The sequence below is a fragment of the Dryobates pubescens genome, chromosome 25 (genome assembly GCF_014839835.1).
Source record: "Dryobates pubescens isolate bDryPub1 chromosome 25, bDryPub1.pri, whole genome shotgun sequence".
NCBI lineage: Eukaryota > Metazoa > Chordata > Aves > Piciformes > Picidae > Dryobates > Dryobates pubescens.
The window spans coordinates 17,062,143-17,089,805 of NC_071636.1; the positions used below are offsets into that span (position 1 = coordinate 17,062,143).

The window sequence follows — 27,663 nt, forward strand, 5'->3', positions numbered from 1 at the left end:
TGGAGCTGCATTGAGATGAGTTGCATTGGATTGTGTTGAACTGACTTGAGTTGTGTTGAGTTCAGGTGAATTGAGCTGGGTTCAGTTGTGTTGACTTGAGGTGTATTGATCTGCGTTGCATTGAGATGAGTTGCATTGAGTTGCTTTGTGTTGAGTTGAATTGTGTTGCATTGACTTGCATTCAGTTGAGTTGAATACATCTGCGCTGTGCTGAGTTGAGTTGCGCTGCGCTGCGTTGAGTTGCGCTGCGTTGAGTTGCGCTGCGCTGCGTTGAGTTGCGCTGCGTTGACTTGAATTGAGCTGCTTTGAGTTGTGTTGAGTTGAATTGAGCTGTGTTCAGTTGAGTTGAATTGAGCTGCTTTGAGTTGAGCTGCATTGAGTTGAGTTGAATTGAGCTGCATTTAGATGAGTTGCAGTGGATTGTGTTGCGTTGAATTGAGCTGCGCTGAGTTGAGTTGTGTTGAGTTGAATTGAGCTGCATTGAGTTGAGTTGAATTGAACTGTGTTGAGTTGAGCTGCATTGAGTTGAGTTGTGTTGCATTAAGTTGAGTTGCATTGCATTGACTTGAGTTGAATTGACCTTTGTTGAGCTATGTTGAGTTGACTTTAGTTGAATTGAGCCGAGTTGAGCTGCACTGAGTTGCATTGAGTTGTGCTGCCTTGGGTTGCATTGAGTTGCATTTACTTGAGTTGAATTGAGCTGCATTGAGTTGCATTGAGCTGCACTGAACTGGTTCCTTCCTGTTAAGTAAGTTTGTAGGGAGGTGTTTGGCTGAAAGGCCAGGAAATGTTGGTTGAAGGAAAAAAAACAAACCACAGAAGCCCAAATTTGTGACATTGGAATTTGTGTGAAATTGGAATTTGTGACTCTTCCCCCCCCCCTCCCTCCCCCCCCTCTTTTTTCAGGATATGAATGAACCTACTAATTTACTGGAAGGCTCAACTAAAGGTTGTGAGGATAATGAATACAACTACCCTCCCTTCACACCACGTAAGTCCTGGCTGCCTTTAGATGTGAGCCAAAAAAACCCCAAAAACAAAAAATATTTTTTTTTAAAAAGGAAATTAAAAATACATTAAAAAATGAAATTGAAAATGAAATTTTAAAAGTAAATTTTAAAATACATTTAAAAATACATTTGAAAATGAAATTGAAAATGAAATTTTTTAAAAGTTAGAAAATAAATTAAGAATGAAATTTAATCAAGTAAACAAAAAGAATACACTAAAAATGCAATTGAAAGTGAAATTTTTAAAGTAAATTTTAAAATACATTTGAAAATTAAATTGAAAATTAATTTTTTTTAAAGTTAGAAAATAAATTAAGAATGAAATTTAATCAAGTAAATGAAAAGAATACATTAAAAAATTAAATTGAAAATGAAATTTTAAAAGTAAATTTTAAAATACATTTAAAAATACATTTAAAAATTAAATAGAAAATGAAATTTTTTTAAAGTTAGAAAATAAATTAAGAATGAAATTTAATCAAGTAAATGAAAATAATACATTAAAAAATGAAATGGAAAATGAAATTTTAAAAGTAAATTTTAAAATACATTTAAAAATGCATTTTAAAATTAAATTGAAAATGAAAATTTTTTAAAGTTAGAAAATAAATTAAGAATGAAATTTAATCAAGTAAACAAAATGAATACATTAAAAAATGAAATTTTAAAAGTAAATTTTAAAATACATTTAAAAATACATTTAAAAATTAAAAATTACATGAAAAAATAGAAAATAAATTTAAAAGGAAATTTAATTAAATAAATTTAAAAATACATTAGAAATGAAATGGAAAATTAAATTTTAAAGTGAAATTTTAAAATGCATTTTTAAAATAAAATTTAAAATTAAATTTAAGCAAGAAAATTAAAAAATAAATTTAAAAATAAATTTTAAAGGAACTAAAAAAACAAATTAAAAATACATTTTAAAATGAAATGGAGACTTAAATTTTAAAATGAAATTTAAAAATTAGAAAATAAATGAAAAAGGAAATTTAATCAAGTAAATTTAAAAATGCATTAGAAATGAAATGGAAAATTAAATTTTAAAGTGAAATTTTAAAATGCATTTTTAAAATGAAATTAAAAATTAAATTTGAGCAAGTAAATTTAAAAAATAAATTAAAAAGGAACTTTAAAAATTAAATTTAAAGGGAACTTTTAAAATTAAATTTAAAAGGAACTTTAAAAATTAAATTAAAAATACATTAAAAAATGAAATGGAGACTTAAATTTTATAATGAAATTAAAAAATTAGAAAAGAAATTTAAAAATAAATGTAAACAAGTCCATTCAAAATGTATTTTAAAAATTCAATTAAAAATTAAATTAAATGCATTTTTAAATTAAAAGAAAGATGAATTTTTTAAAAAGGTTAGAAAAGAAATGAAAAATAAAATGTAAACAAGTGAAGTTGAAAAGCCATTGTAGAAAGTGAAGTTGAAAAGTGTGGTGGGTTGAGAGAGGGCTTAGCTCTCCTTCCTCCACAGAGTAAGAAACCACAGCTAGCCCAGTGGAAGAGCAAGGCTATATATTTACAAGCACATATGGAAAGCAGGTTATGTATAACACAATCTATCCAGGGATTTACAATATATACACAGAAATATACAGCAAAGAGAAATAACACAACAAAAATCCCTCCCCAGGGAGGGATCCCCTCCCTGTAACCCCCTCTCTCCCCCTTACCTCCCTTTTTCCCCAAAAAGGGGTTAGAGAGAGAGAAAGGCAACTTACTAAGGGAAAGAGTTGTTAGCAAGCTTCAAAAGCCCATGCAGGATTAGTGTTTGCTTATCTGAAGGCCAACTCCAGCAGTTCTCGAAGAAGCAGGCAGGGAGAACAGGCTGAAACCCAAACTCCCCCAACTCCCAAACCAAACTGAATGGAGGGAAAAAAATTCCAACTGCTCCACAATCTAAAGCTGCATTTTGTCTATCCACCAATGAAATTCGTTTAGAATATCAGAATGTTTTGGTTCTAGTACCCAAAACATTTAGCCAGAGTGTCCCAGCACTGTTTGGTCTTAAAGGCAGAGCCTCAAACGGTCACAAAAAGGCGCTGGGGGACGTGGAGTGGAAAAGGCGCTGGGGGAAGTGGAGTGGAAAAGGCGCTGGGGGAAGTGGAGTGGAAAAGGCGCTGGGGGAAGTGGAGTGGAAAAGGCGCTGGGGGACGTGGACCGGAAAAGGCGCCGGGGGACGTGGACCGGAAAAGGCGCCGGGGGACGTGGACCGGAAAAGGCGCCGGGGGACGTGGAGTGGAAAAGGCGCCGGGGGACGTGGAGTGGAAAAGGCGCCGGGGGACGTGGAGCGGAAAAGGCGCCGGGGGGACGTGGAGCGGAAAAGGCGCCGGGGGACGTGGAGCGGAAAAGGCGCCGGGGGGACGTGGAGCGGAAAAGGCGTTGGGGGGACGTGGAGCGGAAAACGCGTCGGGGGGACGTGGAGTGGAAAAGGCGTCGGGGGAAGTGGAGTGGAAAAGGCGTCGGGGGGACGTGGAGTGGAAAAGGCATCGGGGGGACGTGGAGTGGAAAAGGCGTCGGGGGACGTGGAGTGGAAAAGGCGCCGGGGGAAGTGGAGTGGAAAAGGCGCCGGGGGACGTGGAGCGGAAAAGGCGCCGGGGGACGTGGAGCGGAAAAGGCGCCGGGGGACGTGGAGCGGAAAAGGCGCCGGGGGACGTGGAGCGGAAAAGGCGCCGGGGGGACGTGGAGCGGAAAAGGCGCCGGGGGGACGTGGAGCGGAAAAGGCGTTGGGGGGACGTGGAGCGGAAAACGCGTCGGGGGGACGTGGAGTGGAAAAGGCGTCGGGGGAAGTGGAGTGGAAAAGGCGTCGGGGGGACGTGGAGTGGAAAAGGCATCGGGGGGACGTGGAGTGGAAAAGGCGTCGGGGGACGTGGAGTGGAAAAGGCGCCGGGGGAAGTGGAGTGGAAAAGGCGCCGGGGGACGTGGAGTGGAAAAGGCGTCGGGGGGACGTGGAGTGGAAAAGGCGTCGGGGGGACGTGGAGTGGAAAAGGGGTCGGGGGGACGTGGAGTGGAAAAGGCGTCGGGGGAAGTGGAGTGGAAAAGGCGTCGGGGGGACATGGAGTGGAAAAGGCGCTGGGGGAAGTGGAGTGGAAAAGGCGTCGGGGGGACATGGAGTGGAAAAGGCGTCGGGGGGACATGGAGTGGAAAAGGCGCTGGGGGACGTGGAGTGGAAAAGGCGTCGGGGGGACGTGGAGTGGAAAAGGCGTCGGGGGGACGTGGAGTGGAAAAGGGGTCGGGGGGACGTGGAGTGGAAAAGGCGCTGGGGGAAGTGGAGTGGAAAAGGCGCTGGGGGAAGTGGAGTGGAAAAGGCGCCGGGGGACGTGGAGTGGAAAAGGCGTCGGGGGGACGTGGAGTGGAAAAGGCGTCGGGGGGACGTGGAGTGGAAAAGGGGTTGGGGGGACGTGGAGTGGAAAAGGCGCTGGGGGAAGTGGAGTGGAAAAGGCGCTGGGGGAAGTGGAGTGGAAAAGGCGCCGGGGGACGTGGAGTGGAAAAGGCGCCGGGGGACGTGGAGCGGAAAAGGCGCCGGGGGACGTGGAGCGGAAAAGGCGCCGGGGGAAGTGGAGTGGAAAAGGCGCCGGGGGAAGTGGAGCGGAAAAGGCGTCCGGGGGAAGTGAATTTACAATGAAAATTTAAAAAAACAAACAAAAAAAAACAAACAAAAAAAAGAAATGTAAGCAGGGAAATTGGAAAAAAAAAAAAAAGGTTTAAAAATGAAATTAAAATTTCAATTGAAAAAAATCAAAGTGAAAAACTGCCTTTAAAAAAAAAAAAACAACAAACAAAAATGCAGTGCAAAATGAAGTGGAGAGGGGGCAGGTGTCCAACCAGGTGTGCCCCTGGAATAGAAAGTTGCATTTCCGAAAAGTGGATTAAAAAAGGAAATTTCAGCCACAAATTTGAACAGGTTCCAAAAGGAAACTTAAAGGGAAAACCTTTCGGAATGGATTGGAGCAAAAAGGAAAGGCGATTGAAATAGCAACGAGAGCAGAATGGTGGAAATGTGGAAAAATAAGCAATAAAAAAAAGGTAAATGAAAGAAAGAAATCATTGGGGAAAAAAAGAGTTGAGTTCAATTTTTATTTCCACCCCCCCACCCCCCCCTCCCCTTCTGTTCTAAATGGGGGGAAAAAAAGAAAACCACCTGCAAAAAAATCCCATCCAAACCCCCCCCCCCCCCAAAAAAAATAGTTGAGTTCAGCTTTATTTTTGATCTCTTCCAAGCAGGGGAAAAGCCAAAGCAAAGCAAACCAACCACCCCCACCCAAAAAAAAAACAAACAAACCCAAACAACAGGGAAAAAAGTTCAGGGTTTGGTTTTTTTGGTCTTGAAATTTGTTTCCAATCTTCTTCCTGAGCTTCCTTTTGTCTCCCTTCCAGACGTCGTCAACCGGCTGCTCTACTCCATGACCACCTGCATGGATGCCAGGCAGTACCTTGGCATTCACTATGATGTCCACAGCCTCTACGGCTACTCCATGGCCATCTCCACGCGGAGGTGAGGGCCGGGCCTGGGGGCCGAGATCTTCATCAGGTGGCCCTGGGGGGAAAGGAGGAGGTTTGGGGTGGACCCTCAGCAGGTTTGCTGATGGCGCCAAAGGGGTGGAGGTGGTGGCTGGTGGTGCCCAGCCAGGTCACCCAGGAACACATCCAGGTGGGGCTGGAAAGTCTTCTCCAGAGAAGGGACCTCTGGAGATCTTCCAGTCCAGTCCAGTCCAACCCCCACCCCCTGCCAGAGCAGGACCACATAATCCAGCACAGGTCACCCAGGAACGCATTCAGGTGGGGCTGGAAAGTCTTCTCCAGAGAAGGGACCTCTGGAGATCTTCCAGTCCAGTCCAACCCCCACCCCCTGCCAGAGCAGGTCTGCAGAATCCAGCACAGGTCACCCAGCAATGCATCCAGGTGGGGCTGGAAAGCCTCCAGAGGTCATCCAGTCCAACTCCACCCCTGCCACATCCAGATGGGGCTGTAAAGTCTTCTCCAGAGAAGGATACTCCACAACCCCTCTGGGCAGCCTGCCCCAGGCCTCCTGCACCCTCAGAGTGAAGAAGTTCCTCCTGTTGAGGTGCAACCTCCTGGGCTCCAGCTTGTGCCCACTGGTCCTTGTCCTATCCCTGGGCAGGGGTTGGAGAGCTGGGAGAGGAACCTCAGGAAGTCCAAGGACAAGAGCAGAGTTCTGCATCTGGGGAGGAACAACCCCAGGCACCAGGACAGACCACCAGGGGTGGTCCTGCTGGAAAGCAGCTCCATGGGGAAGAACAATGGAGTGCTGGTGGGCAGCAAGTTCCCCATGGGCCAGCAATGTGCCCTGGTGGCCAAGAGAGCATCCTGGGGGTTGATGAGGATCCATGTCTGATCGGGATCCAGGGTTGGTGAGGGTCCATGGTTGATGAGGATCCATGGTTGGTGAGGATCCATGGCTGATCAGGATCCGTGGTTGATGTGGTTGATCCTGATCCATGGCTGATATTTCTTCCTCACAATGATCCAGCTGCTTGATGATTGTGATGGACCTCTGAGCAGCGCCAGGTAGTGATCACCCTCTGAGCAGCGCCAGGTCGTGATCACCCTCTGAGCAGCGCCAGGTCGTGATCACCCTCTGAGCAGCGCCAGGTCGTGATCACCCTCTGAGCAGCGCCAGGTAGTGATCACCCTCTGAGCAGCGCCAGGTAGTGATCAGCTCTGAGCGCCGCCAGGTTGTGATCACCCTCTGAGCAGCGCCAGGTCGTGATCACCCTCTGAGCAGCGCCAGGTAGTGATCACCCTCTGAGCAGCGCCAGGTAGTGATCACCCTCTGAGCAGCGCCAGGTAGTGATCAGCTCTGAGCGCCGCCAGGTAGTGATCACCCTCTGAGCAGCGCCAGGTTGTGATCACCCTCTGAGCAGCGCCAGGTTGTGATCACCCTCTGAGCAGCGCCAGGTCGTGATCACCCTCTGAGCAGCGCCAGGTCGTGATCACCCTCTGAGCAGCGCCAGGTAGTGATCACCCTCTGAGCAGCGCCAGGTAGTGATCACCCTCTGAGCGGCGCCAGGTAGTGATCAGCTCTGAGCAGCGCCAGGTAGTGATCACCCTCTGAGCAGCGCCAGGTTGTGATCACCCTCTGAGCCGCGCCAGGTTGTGATCACCCTCTGAGCCGCGCCAGGTTGTGATCACCCTCTGAGCCGCGCCAGGTAGTGATCAGCTCTGAGTGCCGCCAGGTCGTGATCACCCTCTGGGCGCCGCCAGGTTGTGATCACCCTCTGGGCGCCGCCAGGTTGTGATCACCCTCTGAGCGCCGCCAGGTAGTGATCACCCTCTGAGCAGCGCCAGGTAGTGATCACCCTCTGAGCAGCGCCAGGTAGTGATCACCCTCTGGGCGCTGCCAGGTTGTGATCACCCTCTGGGCGCCGCCAGGTTGTGATCAGCTCTGAGCGCCGCCAGGTAGTGATCACCCTCTGAGCAGCGCCAGGTAGTGATCACCCTCTGAGCAGCGCCAGGTTGTGATCACCCTCTGAGCCGCGCCAGGTAGTGATCAGCTCTGAGTGCCACCAGGTCGTGATCACCCTCTGGGCGCCGCCAGGTAGTGATCACCCTCTGAGCAGCGCCAGGTAGTGATCACCCTCTGGGCGCCGCCAGGTTGTGATCACCCTCTGGGCGCCGCCAGGTTGTGATCACCCTCTGAGCAGCGCCAGGTTGTGATCACCCTCTGGGCGCCGCCAGGTTGTGATCACCCTCTGGGCGCCGCCAGGTTGTGATCACCCTCTGGGCGCCGCCAGGTTGTGATCACCCTCTGGGCGCCGCCAGGTTGTGATCAGCTCTGAGCGCCGCCAGGTAGTGATCACCCTCTGAGCGCCGCCAGGTAGTGATCACCCTCTGAGCAGCGCCAGGTAGTGATCACCCTCTGAGCAGCGCCAGGTAGTGATCACCCTCTGGGCGCTGCCAGGTTGTGATCACCCTCTGGGCGCCGCCGGGTTGTGATCACCCTCTAAGCACTGCCAGGTAGTGATCAGCTCTGAGCAGTGCCAGGTAGTGATCAGCTCTGAGCAGTGCCAGGTAGTGAACACCCTCTGAGCAGCGCCAGGTAGTGATCACCCTCTGAGCGCCGCCAGGTCGTGATCACCCTCTGAGCAGCGCCAGGTAGTGATCACCCTCTGAGCAGCGCCAGGTAGTGATCACCCTCTGGGCGCTGCCAGGTTGTGATCACCCTCTGGGCGCCGCCGGGTTGTGATCACCCTCTAAGCACTGCCAGGTAGTGATCAGCTCTGAGCAGTGCCAGGTAGTGATCAGCTCTGAGCAGCGCCAGGTAGTGATCACCCTCTGAGCAGCGCCAGGTAGTGATCAGCTCTGAGCAGCGCCAGGTAGTGATCAGCTCTGAGCAGCACCAGGTAGTGATCAGCTCTGAGCGCCGCCAGGTCGTGATCACCCTCTGAGCAGCACCAGGTAGTGATCACCCTCTGAGCGCCGCCAGGTAGTGATCAGCTCTGAGCAGCGCCAGGTAGTGATCAGCTTGGGGCCTCCTCAGGACCTTCCCTGCTCACAGATTTGTCACTCTCCTCTTTGCCCAATTCCAAGCTTTTTTTCCCCTTTCTCTCTCTTTTTTTTCCTCCTCTCTCCACTTCCAGAGCCATCGAAGTTTTGTTCCCTGGCAAGCGCAGCTTCCTCCTCTCCAGGTCCACTTTTGCAGGCTCAGGGAAGTTCACAGGACACTGGCTGGGGGACAACACAGCCTCCTGGGACGACCTCAAGTGGGCCATACCTGGCATGCTGGAATTTGGCCTCTTTGGAATCCCCTATGTATGAAACCAGCTGGTTTGGAACCTTCCCAGCATGGGGTGGGAGCAGGGCATCCATACTGACAGGAGGGCAGGGGGAGGGCTCTGCAGAGGCACCTGGACAGGTTGGATCCACGGGTTGAGGGCAGTGGGAGGAGGTTCAGAAAGGCCAAGTCCTGGGTCCTACACTTGGCTCACAACCGCCCTATAAAGGTCCCAGGCTGGGGACAGAGCACCTGGGAAGCAGCCTGGTGGAAAAAGGATCTGGGGGTGCTGGTTGGAGGCTCTGCAGAGGGACCTGGACAGGTTGGATCCCTGAGTTGAGGTCAATGGGATGAGGCTCAACAAGGCCAAGTGCTGGGTCCTTCTCTTTGGGTCACAACAGCCCCAGGTCAGTGGGATGAGGTTCAACAAGGCCAAGTGCTGGATCCTGCTCTTTGGGTCACAGCAGCCCCAGAAAGGCTCCAGGCTGGGGGCACAGTGGCTGGAAACTGCCCAGCAGAGAAAGGACCTGGGGGTCCTGGGTGACAGCAGCTGGAGGCGAGCCAAGGTGTGGCCAAGAAGGCCATGAGCAGCCTGGCCCGGACCAGAACCAGTCCAGCTGTCACAGGGAAGGGATGGTGCCCCTGGACTGGGCAGTGGTGAGGTCACAGCTTGAATCCTGGGCTGAGTTTTGGGCTCCTCACCCCCAAGAAAGACATTTAGGGGGTAGAGAAGGTCCAGAGAAGGGCAACGAAGATGGAGAAGGGTCTGGAGAAGAGGGCTGAGGAGAAGCAGCTGGGGGTGTTCAGCCTGGAGAAGAGGAGGCTGAGAGGAGCTCTACAAGTCCCTGAGAGGAGGTTGGAGACATGTTGAGGTTGGTTTGTACTTCTCAGGCAATGAAGAAATGACCTCAAGCTGCCCCAGGGGAGGTTTAGGTTGAAGATGAGAGGAAACTTCTTGACCAAAAGGTTTCTCAAAGGCTGTCACAGGCTGGCCAAGGAGGTGGTGGAGTCCCCATCCCGGGAGGGGTTCAAGGAACCTGTGGCCATGGCACTTGGGAACCTGGTTTGGAGGCCACGGTGGGATTGGGTTGATGGTTGGGGTCTGACCTGGAGTTGTTTCAAACCCCCTCCCCTTCTCCCTCTCTCTCTCACTCTCCTCCTCCTCCTCTTCCTCCTCCTCCTCCTCTTCCTCCTCCTCCTCCTCTTCCTCCTCCTCCTCCTCTTCCTCCTCCTCCTCCTCTTCCTCCTCCTCCTCCTTCTTTCCTTTTGTTTGAAGATTGGAGCAGACATTTGTGGCTTCTTTGTGGACACCACGGAGGAGCTCTGCCGGCGCTGGATGCAGGTTGGAGCCTTCTACCCTTTCTCCAGGAACCACAACTCGGAGGAGTGCGCTGTAAGTGCTGGCTCAGGGCTCCACTGATGAACCTCTGAGGAGGCCACAAAGGTGATCCAAGGGCTGGAGCAGCTCTGCTGTGAGGCCAGGCTGAGGGAGCTAGGGGGGTGTCCAGCCTGGAGAAGAGAAGGCGCCCAGGAGGACCTCAGAGCTTCCCTCCAATAGCTGAAGGCATCCTCTAGGAGGGCTGCAGAAGGACTTCCCATGAGGGGGTCCAGGGACAGGACCAGGAGGAGGGAATGGTTTGAAGCTGAGGGAGACAAGGGTGAGAATGGGGCTGAGGAAGAAGCTCTTCAGGATGAGACTCTGGCACAGGCTGCCCAGGGAGGCTGTGGCTGCCTCCTGCCTGGAGGTGTTCAAGGCCAGGTTGGATGAATCAGAGAACAACAACAATAACAATCATCAATATCAATACTACATCATCAATACTACTGCCACTAAATCAATGCCAACACACTAACACCAACAAATCAATAGTAGCACTAATAGTAACAGCAGCAACAATAATGCCAATGCTAAATACTACTACTACTGATAATGAATACTAATACTAACACTAACAAATCAATACCATTACTACTACTACACCAATACTACTACCTCTAAATCAATGCTAACACACTAACACCAACAAATCAATAGTAGCAGGAATAGTAACAGTAGCAACAATCAATATACCTATACTAAATACTCCTCCTCCTACTAATAATAATACTACTGAACACTGATACTAAACACTACTACTACTAACACTCATGCAACTGCATCAATACTACTACCTCTAAATCAATGCTAACACACTAACACCAACAAATCAATAGTAGCACTAATAGTAACAGTAGCAACAATAATACCAATGCTAAATACTACTAATAATAATAATGATAATGAATACAAACACTAACAAATCAATACCATTACTACTACACCAATACTACTACCTCTAAATCAATGCTAACACACTAACACCAACAAATCAATACTACTACCTCTAAATCAATGCCAACACACTAACACCAACAAATCCATAGCAGCAGGAATAGTAACAGTAGCAACAATCAATATACCTATACTAAATACTCCTCCTCCTACTAATAATAATACTACTGAACACTGATACTAAACACTACTACTACTAACACTCATGCAACTGCATCAATACTACTGCCACTAAATCAATGCCAACACACTAACACCACCAAATCCATAGTAGCAGGAATAGTAACAGTAGCAACAATCAATATATCTATACTAAATACTCCTCCTACTAATAATACTACTGAACACTGATACTAAACACTACTACTACTCTCATGCAACTGCATCAATACTACTACCTCTAAATCAATGCTAACACACTAACACCAACAAATCAATAGTAGCACTAATAGGAACAGCAGCAACAATAATACCAATGCTAAAAACTACTACTACTAATAATGATAATGAATACAAACACTAACAAATCAATACTATTACTACTACTACACCAATACTACTACCTCTAAATCAATGCTAACACACTAACACCAACAAATCAATACTACTACCACTAAATCAATGCCAACACACACACCACCAACAAATCAGTAGTAGCAGGAATAGTAACAGTAGCAACAATAATACCAATGCTAAATACTACTACTACTAATGATAATGAATACTAATACACTAATACTAACAAATCAATATTATTGCTACTACTACACCACCAATACTACTACCTCTAAATCAATGCCAACACACTAACACCACCAAATCAATAGTAGCAGGAATAGTAACAGTAGCAACAATCAATATACCTATACTAAATACTCCTCTTCCTCCTCCTCCTACTAATACTGAACACTAATACTAAATACTACTCCTGCTACTACTGACACTCATGCAACTACATCAATACTACTACCACTAAATCGGTACCAACACACTGACACCAGCAAATCAATAGTAACAGTAATAGTAATAGTAACAGTAGTAGTAGTAACAGTAGAACAATTAATAATACTAATACTAAATACCACTACTACTACAACTGAATAACAATGCTGAACACTAATGCTAATACTGAGTACTACCACTAAATGCTGCTACTACTGCTGAATAAGAATACTGAATATTAACACTGAACACTACTACTACTATTACTGACTAATACTACTGACTACTAATACTAAATGTGGCTGTCCATGGGTCCATGGCCCAGGGGAGGCCAGGGATAAGCAGCGTCCCTCAGGGATCAGTCCTGGGACCAGGCTTGTTCAACATCTCTGTGGGTGCCATGGACAGTGGCACTGAGTGCACCCTCAGCAGGGTTGCTGATGACACCAAGCTGTGTGGGGCAGCAGACAGCTGGAGGGAAAGGATCCATCCAGAGGGACCTGGGCAGGCTGGAGAGGTGGGCACAAGCCAACCTCAGGAGGTTCAACAAGACCAAGGGCAGGGTCCTGCAGCTGGGTCAAGGCAACCCCAGGCACAAATCCAGGCTGGGCAGGGACTGGCTGGAAAGCAGCCCTGAGGAGAGAGCCTTGGGGGTGCTGGGGGAGGAGAAGCTCAGCAGGAGCTCTCAGTGTGCACTTGCAGCCCGGAAAGCCAACCAGAGCCTGGGCTGCAGCAAGAGAAGTGTGGCCAGCAGGGCAAGGGAGGGGATTCTCCCCCTCTGCTCTGGGGAGACCCCACCTGGAGTCCTGCCTCCAGTTCTGGAGCCCCTGTCCCAAGAGGGATCTGGAGGGGCTGGAGGGTGTCCAGAGAAGGGCCACGAGGATGAGCAGAGGGCTGGAGCTGCTCTGCTGTGAGCACAGACTGAAGGAGCTGGGGCTGTTCAGGCTGGAGAAGAGAAGGCTCCCAGGTGACCTAATTGTGGCCTTCCAGTATCTGAAGGGGGCTCCAAGAAGACTGGGGAGGGACTGCTCAGGATCTCAGGGAGTGATAGGACCAGGGGGAATGGAATGAAGCTGGAGGTGAGGAGGAAGTTCTTCCCCATGAGAGTGGTGAAGCCCTGGAATGGGTTGTCCAGGGAGGTGGTTGGGGCCCCAGCCCTGGAGGTCTTTAAGCCCAGGCTGGATGAGGCTCTGGCCAGGCTGATCTAGTGTGGGGTGTCCCTGCCCATGGCAGGGGGGTTGGAACTGGATGATCCTTGTGGTCCCTTCCAACCCTGACTGATACTGTGATAAATGCTACTACTTACTGAATAACACTGCTGAGTACTAATGCTCACACTGAATACTAGCACTAAATCCTGCTACTGCTGAATACTAATGATGCTGAGTACTAATACTCCTAACACCACCACCAAGAGGCCTGAATGATTTCTTCCCAGCCCCAGGACCCAGCTGTCTTTGGAGCCAACTCCCTCTTGGTGAACAGCTCCAAGCACTACCTGAACATCCGCTACACCCTGCTGCCCTACCTCTACACACTCTTCTACCGAGCTCACACGCGGGGGGACACGGTGCTGAGGCCTCTCCTCCACGAGTGAGTGCAGCCTCCCCAGGGCTTCCTGCTCCAAAGCAGTTGCTTGGCTTTGGTTTGCATCGAGCATGCTTTAAGTTGGCTTTGCTTTAGTTAGTTTGCTTTGGTTTGCTTCGGTTTGGCTTGGTTTAGTTTAGCTTAGCTCAGCTTAGCTTGGTTTGGTTTAAGTGTGGTTTTGTTTGGATTTGGTTTGGGTTTAGTTTGGGTTTAGTTTACGGTTTGGTTTGGTTTGGTTTAGGTCTGGATTAGGTGTGGCTTAGTTTGATTTAGTTTGGTTTGGTTCAGCTTAGCTTAGCTTGGTTTGGTTTAAGTGTGGTTTTGTTTGGATTTGGTTTGGGTTTAGTTTGGGTTTAGTTTACGGTTTGGTTTGGTTTGGTTTAGGTCTGGATTAGGTGTGGCTTAGTTTGATTTAGTTTGGTTTAGTTCAGCTCAGCTTAGCTTGGTTTGGTTTAAGTGTGGTTTTGTTTGGATTTGGTTTGGGTTTAGTTTGGGTTTAGTTTACGGTTTGGTTTGGTTTGGTTTAGGTCTGGATTAGGTGTGGCTTAGTATGATTTAGTTTGGTTTAGTTCAGCTTAGCTTAGCTTGGTTTGGTTTAGTTTGGTTTTAGTGTGGTTTTGTTTGGATTTGGTTTGGGTTTTGGTTTGGTTTAGGTCTGGATTAGGTTTGGTTTAGTTTGATTTGGTTTGGTTTAGTTTAACTTAGTTTGGTTTGATGTAGTTTGGATTTGGTTTGGATTTAGTTTGGGTTTTGTTTAGGTTTAGTTTGGAGTTTGGTTTGGTTTAGGTCTGGTTTAGTTTGATTTAGTTTGGTTTACTTTAGCTTAGTTTGGTTTAGTTTGGGTTTGTTTTGGGTTTGGTTTGGATTTAGTTTAGGTTTGGTTTAGTTTGATTCAGTTTGGTTTAGTTTAGCTTAGTTTAGTTTGGTTTGGGTTTAGTTTAGGTTTTGCTTTGGTTTAGGTTTGGATTAGTTTGGTTTAGTTTGGGTTTAGGGTTTGGTTTGGGTTTAGTTTGTGTTTAGTTTGCATTTAGTTTGTGTTTAGTTTTGGTTTATTTTCAGTTTAGTTTTGGTTTAGGACTGGTTTATGTTTTCTTTAGTGTGGTTTAAGTGTGGTTTGGTTTAGTTTAGCTTAGTTTGCTTTGGTTTGGTTTGGGTTTAGTTTGGGTTTGGATTTGGTTTAGTTTGCATTTAGTTTGGGTTTAGTTTTGGTTTAGGTCTGGTTTATGTTTACTGTAGTCTGGTTTAGGTGTGGTTTGGTTTAGTTTAGCTTGGTTTGGTTTAGTTGAGCTTAGTTTGGTTTAGTTTGGTTTGGGTTTAGTTTAGGTTTGGATTGGTTTAGTTTGGAGCAGCTCTGTGAGGAGCCCCTGAGGCTGAGAGCCTGGAGCAGGGCAGCCCAGAGGGGATCTGAGCAATGCTCAGCAGGAGCTAAAGGAGCTGTGGGGGGCAAGAGGCTGGGGCCAGACTCTGCTCAGTGGTGCCCAGGGCCAGGCCAAGGGGCCAGGGGCACAAACTGGCACCCAGGAGGTTCCATTTGAGGAGGAGGAGGAGAAACTTCTTTGGTGTGAGGCTGCTGGAGGCAGGCTGCCCAGAGAGGCTGTGGAGTCTCCTTCTCTGCACAGCTTCCACCCCCCCTGGGCACTGTGCTCCTGGGCAGGCTGCTGTGGGAGCCCTGCTGGAGCAGGGGCTGGGGCTGGGTGAGCTCCAGAGCTCCCTTCCACCCTCCCCATGGTGATCACCACCTCATGCTCTCCAGGAGTTGATCCTAGACAAGCAAGGCCCTTGGGCCATTAGGGTTGATTGTGATGATATTAACTAATAGCCCTTGGGCCATTAGGGTTGCTTCCCATGGTGTTAATGAGTAGCTCATTAATTAGCCTGCGCAATTAATGCCTCTGGTTCCCTTCTCCCTCAGGTTCTACGCTGAAAACACCACCTGGAGCGTGGACAGGCAGTTCCTGTGGGGTCCTGGGCTCCTCATCAGCCCTGTCCTCGATCCAGTAGGTCTCATCTCTTTCCTGATGCCTTCTAATGAGGCCTCCTGGAGACCCCAGCCTCACTTTTTCTGCAGGAAAAAAGACCCCCAAGGAGCTGAATTTTGTGAGCCTGAGGCCACCTCCTTTTATTCCCTTGGCTTCAAACTGCCTCCTGGGGGGATGTGGACCTGCTGGAGTGGGCCCAGTGGAGGCCACCAAGATGATCAGAGGGCTGGGGAAGCTCTCCTGTGGGAGACAGGTCAGGGCAATTGGGGCTGTTTGGCCTGCAGAGAGGAGAAGGCGCCAGGGAGACCTTAGAACAGCCTCCCCCAGTCTAGGTCCTCTGAGAAAGGCTGAGGAAGGACTGCTCAGGAGGACCTGTGGTGACAGGACAAAGAGCAATGGTCTGAAACTGGAGCAGGGGAGGTTTAGGTTGGACATCAAGGAGGAAGTTCTGCACACTGAGGGTGGTGAGATGCTGGAAGAGGTTGTCCATGGCTGTGGTTGAGGCTCCATCCCCGGGCAGCCTGCTCTAGTTGGAGATGTCCCTGCTGCCTGCAGGGGTGGGGGCTGGACAAGATGATCTTGGAGGCTCCCTTCCAGCCTGATGTACTCTGTGATGAATCCTGCTGCTCCCAGGGTCCTGCTCTGGCACGGGGGGGGTGGGCTTGATGATCTTCAGAGGTCCCTTCCAAGCCCTAACATCCTGTGAGCCTCTGTTCATTGTAGAACCTCAAGGAATGCTGGAAGAGATTATCTAGGGAGCTGGAGTGACTCCTGGGTGGTTCCCTTCCCAGGGGGTGGTAAATGAATGGTGCCCAGAGGAAGGTGAATGAATGCTGCCCAGGGGGTGGTGAATGAATGCTGCCCAGGGGGTGATGAATGAATGCTGCCCAGGGGGTGGAGATGAATGAATGGTGCCCAGGGGGTGGAGATGAATGAATGGTGCCCAGGGGGTGGTGAATGAATGGTGCCCAGGGGGTGGTGAATAAATTGTGGCCAGAGAGGGGTGGTGAATGAAGGGTGCCCAGGGAGTGGTGAATGAAGGGTGCCCAGAGGAAGGTGAATGAATGGTGCCCAGAGGAAGATGAATGAATGGTGCCCAGGGGGTGGTGAATGAATGGTGCCCAGAGGAAGGTGAATGAATGGTGCCCAGAGGAAGATGAATGAATGGTGCCCAGGGGGTGGTGAATGAATGGTGCCCAGAGGAAGGTGAATGAATGGTGCCCAGAGGAAGGTGAATGAAGGGTGCCCAGGGGGTGGTGAATGGTTAATTGATTCTGTGTTCTGAAGTTCTGTGCTTCCCTTGCAGGGGGTGGAGGTCATCCAGGCCTATATCCCTGACGCTGTCTGGTACGACTATGATTCAGTGAGTAAAGAAATCAGCTTGGGGGGGGGGGAGGGGGAGGAGCTGGGGGGCTTTTTGGTCACAGGAGCAGAGGATGTTAGAGGTTGGAAGGGACCTCCAAAGATCATCCAGTCCACACCCCCCACACCCCCCCACCCTGAGCAGTGCTCCTGGGCAAGCTGCTGGGGGTTGGCCCTGCTGGAGCAGGGGGAGTTGGACTGAGTGAGCTCCAGGGGTCCCTTCCCAGCTCCACCATGCTGAGACACTGGGGTCCTGTGGAAAGAAGGCAAAAGGAAGGACTGAGAAATCTCAGGAGCCAGTAGTGTAATCTTCTCCTTCTCCTCCTCCTCCTTCTCCTCCTCCTCCTCCTCCTTCTCCTCCTCCTCCTTCTCCTCCTCCTTCTCCTCCTCCTTCTCCTCCTCCTTCTCCTCCTCCTCCTCCTCCTCCTCCTCCTCCTCCTCCTCCTCCTCCTCCTCCTCCTCCTCCTCCTCCTCCTCCTCCTCCTCCTCCTCCTCCTCCTCCTCCTCCTCCTCCTCCTCCTCCTCCTCCTCCTCCTCCTCCTCCTCCTCCTCCTCCTCCTCCTCCTCCTCTTCCTCCTCCTCCTCCTCTTCCTCCTCCTCCTCCTCCTCCTCCTCCTCTTCCTCCTCCTCCTCCTCCTCCTCCTTCTCCTCCTCCTCCTTCTCCTCCTCCTCCTTCTCCTCCTCCTCCTTCTCCTCCTCCTCCTTCTCCTCCTCCTCCTTCTCCTCCTCCTCCTCCTCCTCCTTCTCCTCCTCCTCCTTCTCCTCCTCCTCCTTCTCCTCCTCCTCCTTCTCCCCCTCCTTCTCCTCCTCCTCCTCCTCCTCCTCCTCCTCCTCCTCCTCCTCCTCCTCCTCCTTTCTCCCCCTGTGAATCAGGGAGCAAGCCTGGGCCAGAGGAAGCAGTGGGTGGCACTGCACCTTCCTGCAGACAAGATGGGAGTGCACCTGCGAGGAGGCTACATCCTCCCTACCCAGCAGCCAGCCACCACCACCGTGGCCAGGTGAAACCTGCAGCAGGCTCAGCCTGGCCTGCAGCACACTGGGGGGAAAGGGGTTGGGGGGAAGGGGGTTAGGGGGAAAGGGAGTGGGGGGGAAGGGATTGTCATGGGCCCAGCTCTGCAGTCTGTCCAGGTCCCTCTGGATGGATCCCTTCCCTCCAGCCTGTCAGCCTCACCACACAGCTTGGTGTCATCAGCAAACCTGCTGAGGGTGCACTCAATGCCCCTCTCCATGTCTCCAACAAAGATGTTAAACAAGCCTGGTCCCAGTCCTGATCCCTCAGGGACTCCACTTGTCACTGGCCTCCACCTGGCCATGGACCCATACTCAGCCACCCTTTGGGTGCTGCCATCAAGCCAGTTCTTCACCCACTGAGTGGTCCACCCGTGGGACCCATCCTGCACCAGCTTGGAGACCAGGATGTGGTGCAGGACAGTGCTGAAAGCTTTGATGACCAAAACCCTTCTTCAACCAGGGACTGAATGCAAAACAAATCCTCAAGGTTTTGAGTCCTTGGTGGTGGTTCCAGGCTGCCCAGGAGCACCCCAAATAAAAGCTCTGTGGTGGTGCTTTGGTTTTCTTTCCTCAGCCGTAAGAACCCCATGGGCCTCATCGTGGCGCTGGATGACAAGAAGGAAGCAGTTGGGGAGTTGTTCTGGGATGATGGAGAGTCCACAGGTGAGGCTCCATGGGCTGAGGCCAGTGGGCTGAGGCTCAGCAGATGAGGCTCAGCAGATGAGGCTCAGCAAGGCCAAGTGCTGGGTCCTGCTCTTGGGTCACAACCCCAGGGAGGCTCCAAGCTTGTGGCAGAGTGGCTGGGAGCTGCTCAGCAGAGAAAGGACCTGGAGGTTGCAGGGTGGCAGCAGGCTGGAGATGAGCTCAGGGGGTGCCCAGGTGGCCAAGAAGGCCAGCAGCAGCCTGGGCCTGGAGCAGCAACAGTGTGGCCAGCAGGAGCAGGGCAGGGATTGCTCCCCCCTGGACTGGGCACTGGGGAGGACACAACTTGAGACCCAGGCTGAGTTTTGGGGCCCTCACCCCAAGAAGGACATTGAGAGGTTCGAGCAGGTCCAGAGAAGGGCAACCACGCTGGGGAAGGGGCTGGAGAAGAGGGCTGGGGAGGAGCAGCTGGAGGGAGGGAGCTGGGGGTGTTGAGTCTGGAGAAGAGGAGGCTGAGGGAGGCCTCACTGCTCTCTACAGCTCCCTGAGAGGAGGCTGGAGCCAGGTGGGGCTTGGACTCTTCTAAGGAGCAAGGGACAGGACAAGAGGAGATGGCCTCAGGTTGCCCCAGGGGAGGTTCAGGTTGGCCATGAGGAACAATTTCTTCCCCCTGAGGGATTGTCCAGGCCTGGCCCAGGCTGCCCAGGGCAGCGGTGGAGTCCTCATCCCTGCAGGGGGTTTCAAAGCTGTGCAGATGTGGTGCTGAGGGCCAGGGCTTGGTGGTGCCCTGGAGGTGCTGGGCAGAAGGTTGGGCTCCAGGATCTGCAAAGCCTTCTCCGGCCAAAAGGCTTCTGGGACCCTGTGGAGCTCTGCTGGCAACCAAAGGATTGATTGATTGATTGATTGATCTTTGCAAATCGGAAGCTGCAGCTCTAATTCCTTCCTCCACCTTTTAGGGACCATCGAGAGCAAATCCTACATCTCCTATAACTTCACAGTGGCCAACGTAAGTCTCCCTCTCCTCCTCCCTCCCTCTCCTCCCTCTCCTCCCTCTCCTCCCCCTCCCTCCTCCTCCCTCTCCTCCCCCTCCCTCCCCCTCCCTCCCCCTCCCTCCCCCTCCCTCCCCCTCCCTCCCCCTCCCTCCCCCTCCCTCCCCCTCCCTCCCCCCCCCCCCCCCTCCCTCCCCCTCCTCCCCCTCCCCCCCCCCCCCCCCCCCCCCCCCCCCCCCCCCCCCCTCTCTCCCCCCCCCCCCCCCCCCCCTCCCCCCCCCCCCCCTCCCCCCCCCCCCCCCGCCCCCCCCCCCCCCCCCCCCCCCTCCCCCCCCCCCCCCCCCCCCCTCCCCCCCCCCCCCCCCCCCCCCCCCCCCCGCCTCCCCCCCCCCCTCCCCCCCCCTCCCCCCCCCTCCCCCCCCCCCCCTCCCCCCCCCCTCCCCCTCCCCCCCCCCCCCCTCCCCCCCCCCCCCTCCCCCCCCCCCCCCCCCTCCCCCCTCCCCCCCCCCTCCCCCCCCCTTCCCCCTCCCCCCTCCCCCCCCTCCCCCCCCTCTCCCCCCCCCCCCTCCCCCCCCCCCTCCCTCCCCCCCCCCTTCCCCCCTCCCCTCCCCCCCCCCCCCCGCCCCCCCCTCCCCCCCCCCCCTCCCCCCCCCCCTCCCCTCCCCCCCCTCCCCTCCCCCCTCCCCCCCTCTCCCCCCTCCCCCCCTCCCTCTCCCCCCTCCTCTCCCTCTCCCCCCTCCTCTCCCCTCCTCTCCCCCCTCTCCCCCAGGCTCCTCTCCCCCCTCTCCCCCAGGCTCCTCTCCCCCCTCTCCCCCCTCTCCCCCCTCTCCCCCCTCTCCCCCCTCTCCCTCTCCCCCCTCTCCCTCTCCCCCCTCTCCCTCTCCCCCCTCTCCCTCTCCCCCCTCTCCCCCTCCCCCCTCCCCCTCTCCCCCCTCCCTCTCCTTCCCTCAATTTTATACCTAAACATCTGGATTTTATGATTTAATATCTGGATTTAATACTTTAATATAAAAGGGGTGGATGGAGAACCCTGGAGGGATGGAGAACCCTGGAGGGATGGAGAACCCTGGAGGGATGGAGAACCCTGGAGGGATGGAGAACCATGGAGGGATGGAGGGTCATGGAGGGATGGAGGGTCATGGAGGGATGGAGAACCTTGGAGGGCTTGAGGGTCACAGAGTTTTATTCTTGGCCCAGGTGAAGTCACTGAAAGTTTTATTTCTCCTTTGTCCTCTCCCTTCAGAACGTTCTGGAGATGCAGGTCCTGCACAGTGGCTATGTGGACCCCAACCAGCTGAGATTCACTCAGGTGAAGGTCTTGGGGGTGGCCTCAGCTGCCCAGACGGTGACAGTGACACAGAATGGCCAACAGATTCCTTCTTCTCACTCTGTGACCTACAACAGCCAAACCCAGGTGAGCCAGGAGGAGGCTTTGTGGGGGGAGGGCCTCCTGGCTTTGAAAGAGAGGAGGGAGAGGTGGGATGAAGGTCATCGAGGGAGAGTCTTGCACCTGGGAAAGAGCAACCCCAGGGAGCAGGAGAGGTTGGGGACTGAGCTGCTGGGGAGCAGGGAAAGGCTTGAGGGTCTTGGAGGGATTGAGGAGCAGGGAGGGATGGAGAACCATGGAGGCCTTCATCTCCTCTTCCTCCGCTTCCTCCTCTTCCTCCTCCTCCAGAAGGACAGAGACCTTCTGGAGAGTCCAACAGAGGGGACCTGATCAATGCCTATCAATACCTGAGGGCTGGGGGTCAGGATGGAAGTGCCAGACTCTGGTTGGTGGTGCCCAGGGATAGGACAAGGAGCAAAGGGCACAAGCTGGAACCCAGGAGGTTCCACCTCAACAGGAGGAGGAACTTCTGTATGGGGTGAGGGTGCAAGAGGCCTGCAGCAGGCTGCCCAGGGAGGTTGTGGAGGCTTCTCTGGAGGCTTCGCAGCCTCACCTGGATGTGGTCCTGGGTGACCTGTGCTGGGCTCTGGCAGGGGTGGGGTTGGACTGGATGACCTCTGGAGGCTTTCCAACCCCAGTGGATGTGTTCCTGGGTGGCCTGCCCTGGGGTGGGGGTTGGCAAGGAGGATGAACCTGGACTCAACCAGAAGCTGCTTTCTTCTCTGTCCTCCAGCCTACCTCTGGAGACCTTCAGGGCAGGCTCACTGCTGGCTTTTGATTGATTCGGTTTGGGTTTGGTTTTTCAAAGGTCCTGGAGATCACCAACCTGCAGCTCCAGCTGGGAGAGGCCTACAGGTTGCAGTGGACGTAAAGAAAGACCTCCTGGAGTTGCTGGCCAGAGAATTCCTGCTCAAGACCTTCCCAAACCTTTGGGCTTGGGTTGTTGGGTTTTTTCCTCCCCCTTCTCCTCCTGCCTCTTTTCTTCTTGAATCACAGCTGGGGGGGACAGGAAGGAAGCTGTGGTCTGGAGTTGATCTCAACCTTCCCCTCCCCACCCCCATCCCCTCCCCACCTCCACCCCCTCCCCCTCCTCGATCATTCAGTCACAGAAAGGGATTGGAAAGGACCTCAAAAGTCAGCCAAGATCCAACCCCCACCCTCGCCCCACCCCCTGCCATGGACATCTGCCAGCAGACCTCCTCCAACCTGGCCTTGGAGACTTCCCAAATGAAGGAAATAGTTTTTTTCTGGGGGGGTGTGATTGGTTTTTTCCAACCTAACCATGACCTGGGACTTGCCAAATGGAATCCATGGGTGTGGGATGGGGATGGGTCAGGGCTGGGGGGGAGGGAAGGGATTTGCCCAGGTGGAAGTTCTGATTGGGGTCCTCCCAGGAAAACAAAAAAGATGGAAGAGCAACAACCCCCCCAAAATGATCTGGAAGTTGAAGTTGATGTTTCCATGGCAACCTTCCCCAGCACCACCCTCTGGGCACCACTCATTCACCACCACCCTCTGGGCACCATTCATTCAGCTCCACCCTCTGGGCACCATTCACCACCCCCTGGGCACCATTTATTCACCTTCCTCTGGGCAGCATTCATTCAGCACCCCCTGGACACCCTTCATTCACCTCCACCCCCTGGGCACCATTCATTCACCTCCACCCCCTGGGCAGCACTCATTCACCTCCACCCCCTGGGCAGCACTCATTCACCTCCACCCCCTGGGCAGCACTCATTCACCACCTCCTGTGCACCATTCATTCACCTCCACCCCCTGGGTACCATTCATTCAACTCTACCCTCTGGGCACCACTCATTCACCACCCCCTGGGCACCATTCATTCACCATCACCCCCTGGGCACCATTCATTCACCATCACCCCCTGGGCAGCATTCATTCACACATACACCCCACCCCCGCCCCCCACCCTCCCCAAGACATCATTCATTCCCCTCCACCCTCTGGGCACCATTCATTCCCCCCCGCCCTGGGCAACATTCATTCACCACCCCCTGGGCACCATTCATTCACCTCCACCCCCTGGGCACCATTCATTCACCTCCACCCCCTGGGCACCATTCATTCACCTTCCTCTGGGCAGCATTCATTCAGCACCCCCTGGGCAGCATTCATTCACCAATCCCTGGGCACCATTCATTCACCAATCCCTGGACACCATTCATTCACCACCCCCATGCACTTCCACCTCCTGGGCACCACTCATTCATCACCCTCTGAGCACCACTCATTCACCTCCACCCCCTGGGCAGCACTCATTCACCTTCCTCTGGGCAGCACTCATTCACCTCCACCCCCTGGGCACCACTCATTCACCTTCCTCTGGGCAGCATTCATTCACCTCCACCCCCTGGGCAGCACTCAATTCACCTTCCTCTGGGCAGCATTCATTCACCTCCACCTCCTGGGCACCACTCATTTATCCCCCCCTTGGGCACCACTCATTCACCTCCACCCCCTGGGCACCACTCATTTATCCCCCCCTTGGGCACCATTCATTCACCCCCACCCCCTGGGCACCACTCATTTATCCCCCCCTTGGGCACCATTCATTCACCTCCACCCCCTGGGCACCACTCATTCACCTTCCTCTGGGCAGCATTCATTCAGCACCCCCTGGGCAGCATTCATTCACCTCCACCCCCTGGGCACCACTCATTTATCCCCCCCTTGGGCACCAATCCTTCACCTCCACCCCCTTGGGCACCATTCATTCACCTTCCTCTGGGCAGCATTCATGCAGCAACCCCTGGGCAGCATTCATTCACCACCAATCCCTGGGCACCATTCATTCACTTCCACCTCCTGGGCACCACTCATTCATCACCCTCTGAGCACTATTCATTCAACTCCACCCCCTGGGCACCATTCATTCACCTCCACCCCTGGGCACCATTCATTCACCAATCCCTGGGCACCATTCATTCACTTCCACCTCCTGGGCACCACTCATTCATCACCCTCTGAGCACTATTCATTCACCTCCACCCCTGGGCACCATTCATTCACCAATCCCTGGACACCATTCATTCACCACCCTCATGCACTTCCACCTCCTGGGCACCACTCATTCACCACCACCCCTTGGGCACCATTCATTCACCTCCACCCTCTGGGCAGCACTCATTCACCTCCACCCCCTGGGCACCATCCATCCACCACCTCCTGGGCACCATTCATTCACCATCCCCCCCAGGGACCATTCATTCACCACCACCTCCTGGGCACCATTCATTCACCTCCACCCCCCGGGCACCATTCACCACATCCCTACCAGGGCAGGAGATGTTGGGGGAAGGTTGGGGAGGGGGCACCAAAATTAGTCTCTTTCTGGAGTTTAATCTTAGTTTTTCCTTTCCTTCTCCCCCAGAGATACTGAAGGGAAAAAAAAAAAAAAGAGGGGGAAGGAAGCCACAAAAGAATCAGATTTGGGTCCAAAAATTGATAAAAAGTTATCAAAAGCACCAAAGGTTTTTCCCTTCCCCCCTCCCCCTCCCCCTCTTTTTTTCTCCCCCCTCTCCCAGTTTGGCAACTGGAACTAACTGGGCTGGAGGCAAAAACGTGTGCAGAGCCTCCAAATGTGGAGGGTTTCACCCCAAAAATCGAAGCTGCTACCCCACCCCTGCCTCCAGCTCCACCCTTCCCCCCACCTGAGGACACCCAGAGCCATTCCCAGTTCCTCCCAGTTCCACCCAGTTCAAGGGAGGCTGGAAGGAAGGCCCCAGCCCAGAGGAGGTCTCCAGGAGCTGGGGGGGGGGGTGATGGTTTGGGGCAGAAAACGTCAAGTTGAGGGCAGCCAAGGGAGACTGGGAAGTGCCTCAGCCCTCCCAGTATGGCAGTGGAGTGCCCAGTCCCTCCCAGTGTAACCAGTTCAAGCCAGTCTTCCTCCCAGTGTAACCAGTTCAAGCCAGTCTTCCTCCCAGTGTAACCAGTTCAAGGCAGTCTTCCTCCTCCCAGTAAAACCAGTTCAAACCACCATCATCTTCCTCCCAGCACAACCAGTCCAAACCATCCTCCTCCTCCTCCCCAGTCCCCCCATTAAACCCTGACCTCCTCCCATCCCCTCCCAAGGAGCCTTCCTCCCAGCTCCCCCATTCCCCCCCCCCCCCACCCCGGTCATCCTCCCAGTTGCTTACTGGGAGGACACAAAAGCACCCCCCCCCCCCCCCGCCCTCCCCCCAACCCCCCACCCCAGGCCCAAGTGTCCACAGCTCAGGGCCAGGGCCTCCAGACATGGTGGAGAGGCCCCGGCAGGCCCTGGGCCTGGCCCGGTGCCTCCTGCTTGGTGCAGCAGCGCTGCTCTGAGTTCTCCTGGCCCCTGGGGCTGCCCCCGGGGCTGTGCTGGGGGCCCAGGCTGGGCTCCCAACCAGGCCCAAATGTAGGCTCTTGACTAGGCCTCAGACCAGGCCCCAAAGTAGGCTCTTGACTAGGCCCCGAAGTAGGCCTCAGACCAGGGCTGAAAGTAGGCCTCAGACCAGGCCCCAAAGTAGGCTCTTGACTAGGCCCCGAAGTAGGCCTCAGACCAGGCCCCAAAGTAGGCTCTTGACTAGGCCCTGAAGTAAGCTGCAGGCCAGGCCCAGAAGTAGGCTCTTGAGCAGGCCCCAAAGCAGGCCTCGGACCAGGGCCGGAAACAGGCCTCAGGCCGGGCCCAAAAGCAGGCCTCAGGCCGGGCCCAAAGGCAGCACAGGCAGGGCAGGCAGGGCCGCGGCTGGGGCAGGTGAGGCTGTCGCTGGGGCCGCCCCCGAGGGCGAAGCCGCGCTGGGGCCCGCCGGGAGGCCCCGGGCTGGGCCCCGCCGCGGGCCGGCAGCCGTGCGGAGCGGGCCCGCAGCGGAGACACGGGGAGCAGCCGGGCCCCGGCCGGGCCGCGGGCGGCGGGTGGCCGCCGGGGGCTTCGCCGTGGCCGCCGCCGGCGAGCGGAGAGGGGCAGAAGGCCTCGGGGCCCGGAGCCGGAGTCGGAGGTTGCGCGGGGAGGGCCTGCAGGAAGCGAGCGGCGCGGGCCAGGCACTCCCGGTAGCCGCTGCGGTAGCGCCGCAGGAACAGCTCCGCCGTCCCCGGGGGGTCTGCGCCGGAGACAAAAGGGTGGTGACCACCTCCGTGCCCAACCCCCCTCCCCCCTTCCTCTTCCCCTTCTCCCTTCCCTTTCCCTTCCCCTCCCCCCTTCCCTTTCCCTTTTCCCCTTCCCCTCCCCCCTTCCCCTCCCCCCTTCCCTTTCCCCCTTCCCCTCCCCCCTTCCCTTTCCCCTTCCCCTCCCCCCTTCCTCTTCCCCTTTCCCCTCCCCCCCTTCCCTTTCCCCTTCTCCTTCCCCTCCCCCCTTCCTCTTCCCCTCCCCCCCTTCCCCTTCCCTCTTTCCCTTCCCCATTCCCCTCCCCCTTTTCTTTTCCTTTCCCCTTTCCCCCTCCCCCTTCCTCACCCACCCCCCTGCCCTGCAACAGCCCAGGGGCAGCCACCCAAGGACATTCCTCCCCTCCCCCTTCCCCTCCCAGTATGGTGTCCCTTGGGAGGCTGCTGTGGGGCCGGGGGTGGGGGGAGGTGGAGCTCTTGGGGTTGGAATATGGGGTCCCAGGTTGGGGGGGGGAGGGGCAGGAAAAGTTGGGAGAAGGGGGATGGGGTTGGGAAGGGGGGGGTGGGGTTGTGGGGTGCCAGGGTGGGGTGTTGTGGGGCAGGGGGGAGGGGTCTTGTAGTGGGAGGAGCCCATGGGGGGAGGGCTGTGGGGCAGGAGGGAGAGTTCTTGTAGTGGGAGGCATCTATGGGTGGAGGGGCTGTGGGCAGGGATCTGGGGTCCCAGGGTGGGTGTTGGGAGATGTGGGGCAGAGGGGGAGGGGGTCTTGAGGTCGGGCGGGGGGGGGGCTATGGGGGGGGGTAGGGAGGGACTGTGGGGTGGGGCTAGGGGTCTTGTGTTGGGGGGGCGGTCCACGGGCAGGGGACGGAGGGGGGAGTCGGGGGCAGGAGGGAGGGGTCTCGAGGCGGGAGGGCCACGGGGTGGGTTTTGGGGGGGTCTGTGGGGGCGGGGGGGGCCACGGGGTGGATGTGGGGGGTGGGGGAGGGGGTGCCCGGGGTGGGGGTGACGGACCTGGGGGGGGCTGCGCCCGCAGGAACTGCAGCGTTTTCTGCAGGATCTGAGCCTTCTCCACCTTGGGGTTCCGCAGGCGCTGGGGGAGGGGAGAGGGCAGCGGGGGGCAGGGGGGACGGGGAGGGGAGAGGGCAGAGGGGAGAGGACAGACAGCAGGTCACGACAAATTGCGGCAGAGCACCGGAGCGGAGGTGACCCAAGAGCGTCGTGACAGAGCCCCAACAGCGTCGTGACAGAGCCTCAGTACTGTCACGATAGTGCCCCAGCAGTGTCGTGATAGAGCCCCAGTAGAGTTGCGATAGAGCCCCAAGAGAGTCGCCATAGTCTCAATATTGTCGCGATAGAGCCCTGAGAGTGTTGCAATAGAGCCCCAATGGAGTCATGATAGAGTCTCTGTACTGTCACGATAGTGCCCCAGCAGTGTTGTGATAGAGCCCCAATAGAGTCATGAGTCTCAGTACTGTCACAATAGAGCCCCAATAGTGTCGTGATAGAGCCCCAACAGTGTCATGATAGAGCCCCAAGAGCACTACGATAAAGCCCCCCAATAATGCCCCAACACAGCCCTCAGTGCCCT

At 54.1% G+C, this 27,663-nt stretch overlaps 1 protein-coding gene across 1 annotated transcript in view; it reads left to right on the forward strand.

Annotated features, from left to right (window-relative positions):
* LOC104300222 (sucrase-isomaltase, intestinal) overlaps window positions 1-24,558 on the forward strand; it is a 57,983-nt gene extending 33,425 nt beyond the window's left edge. Inside the window, exons 14-25 of the mRNA XM_054172856.1 lie at window positions 907-991; window positions 5,404-5,521; window positions 8,628-8,799; window positions 10,038-10,154; window positions 13,474-13,628; window positions 15,535-15,619; window positions 16,908-16,964; window positions 17,837-17,961; window positions 18,549-18,637; window positions 19,573-19,622; window positions 20,849-21,019; window positions 24,541-24,558. Coding sequence (XP_054028831.1) covers window positions 907-991; window positions 5,404-5,521; window positions 8,628-8,799; window positions 10,038-10,154; window positions 13,474-13,628; window positions 15,535-15,619; window positions 16,908-16,964; window positions 17,837-17,961; window positions 18,549-18,637; window positions 19,573-19,622; window positions 20,849-21,019; window positions 24,541-24,558 — 1,242 coding nt within the window. The remainder of the gene's footprint in view (window positions 1-906; window positions 992-5,403; window positions 5,522-8,627; window positions 8,800-10,037; window positions 10,155-13,473; window positions 13,629-15,534; window positions 15,620-16,907; window positions 16,965-17,836; window positions 17,962-18,548; window positions 18,638-19,572; window positions 19,623-20,848; window positions 21,020-24,540) is intronic.
* Window positions 24,559-27,663: the final 3,105 nt, after the last annotated feature.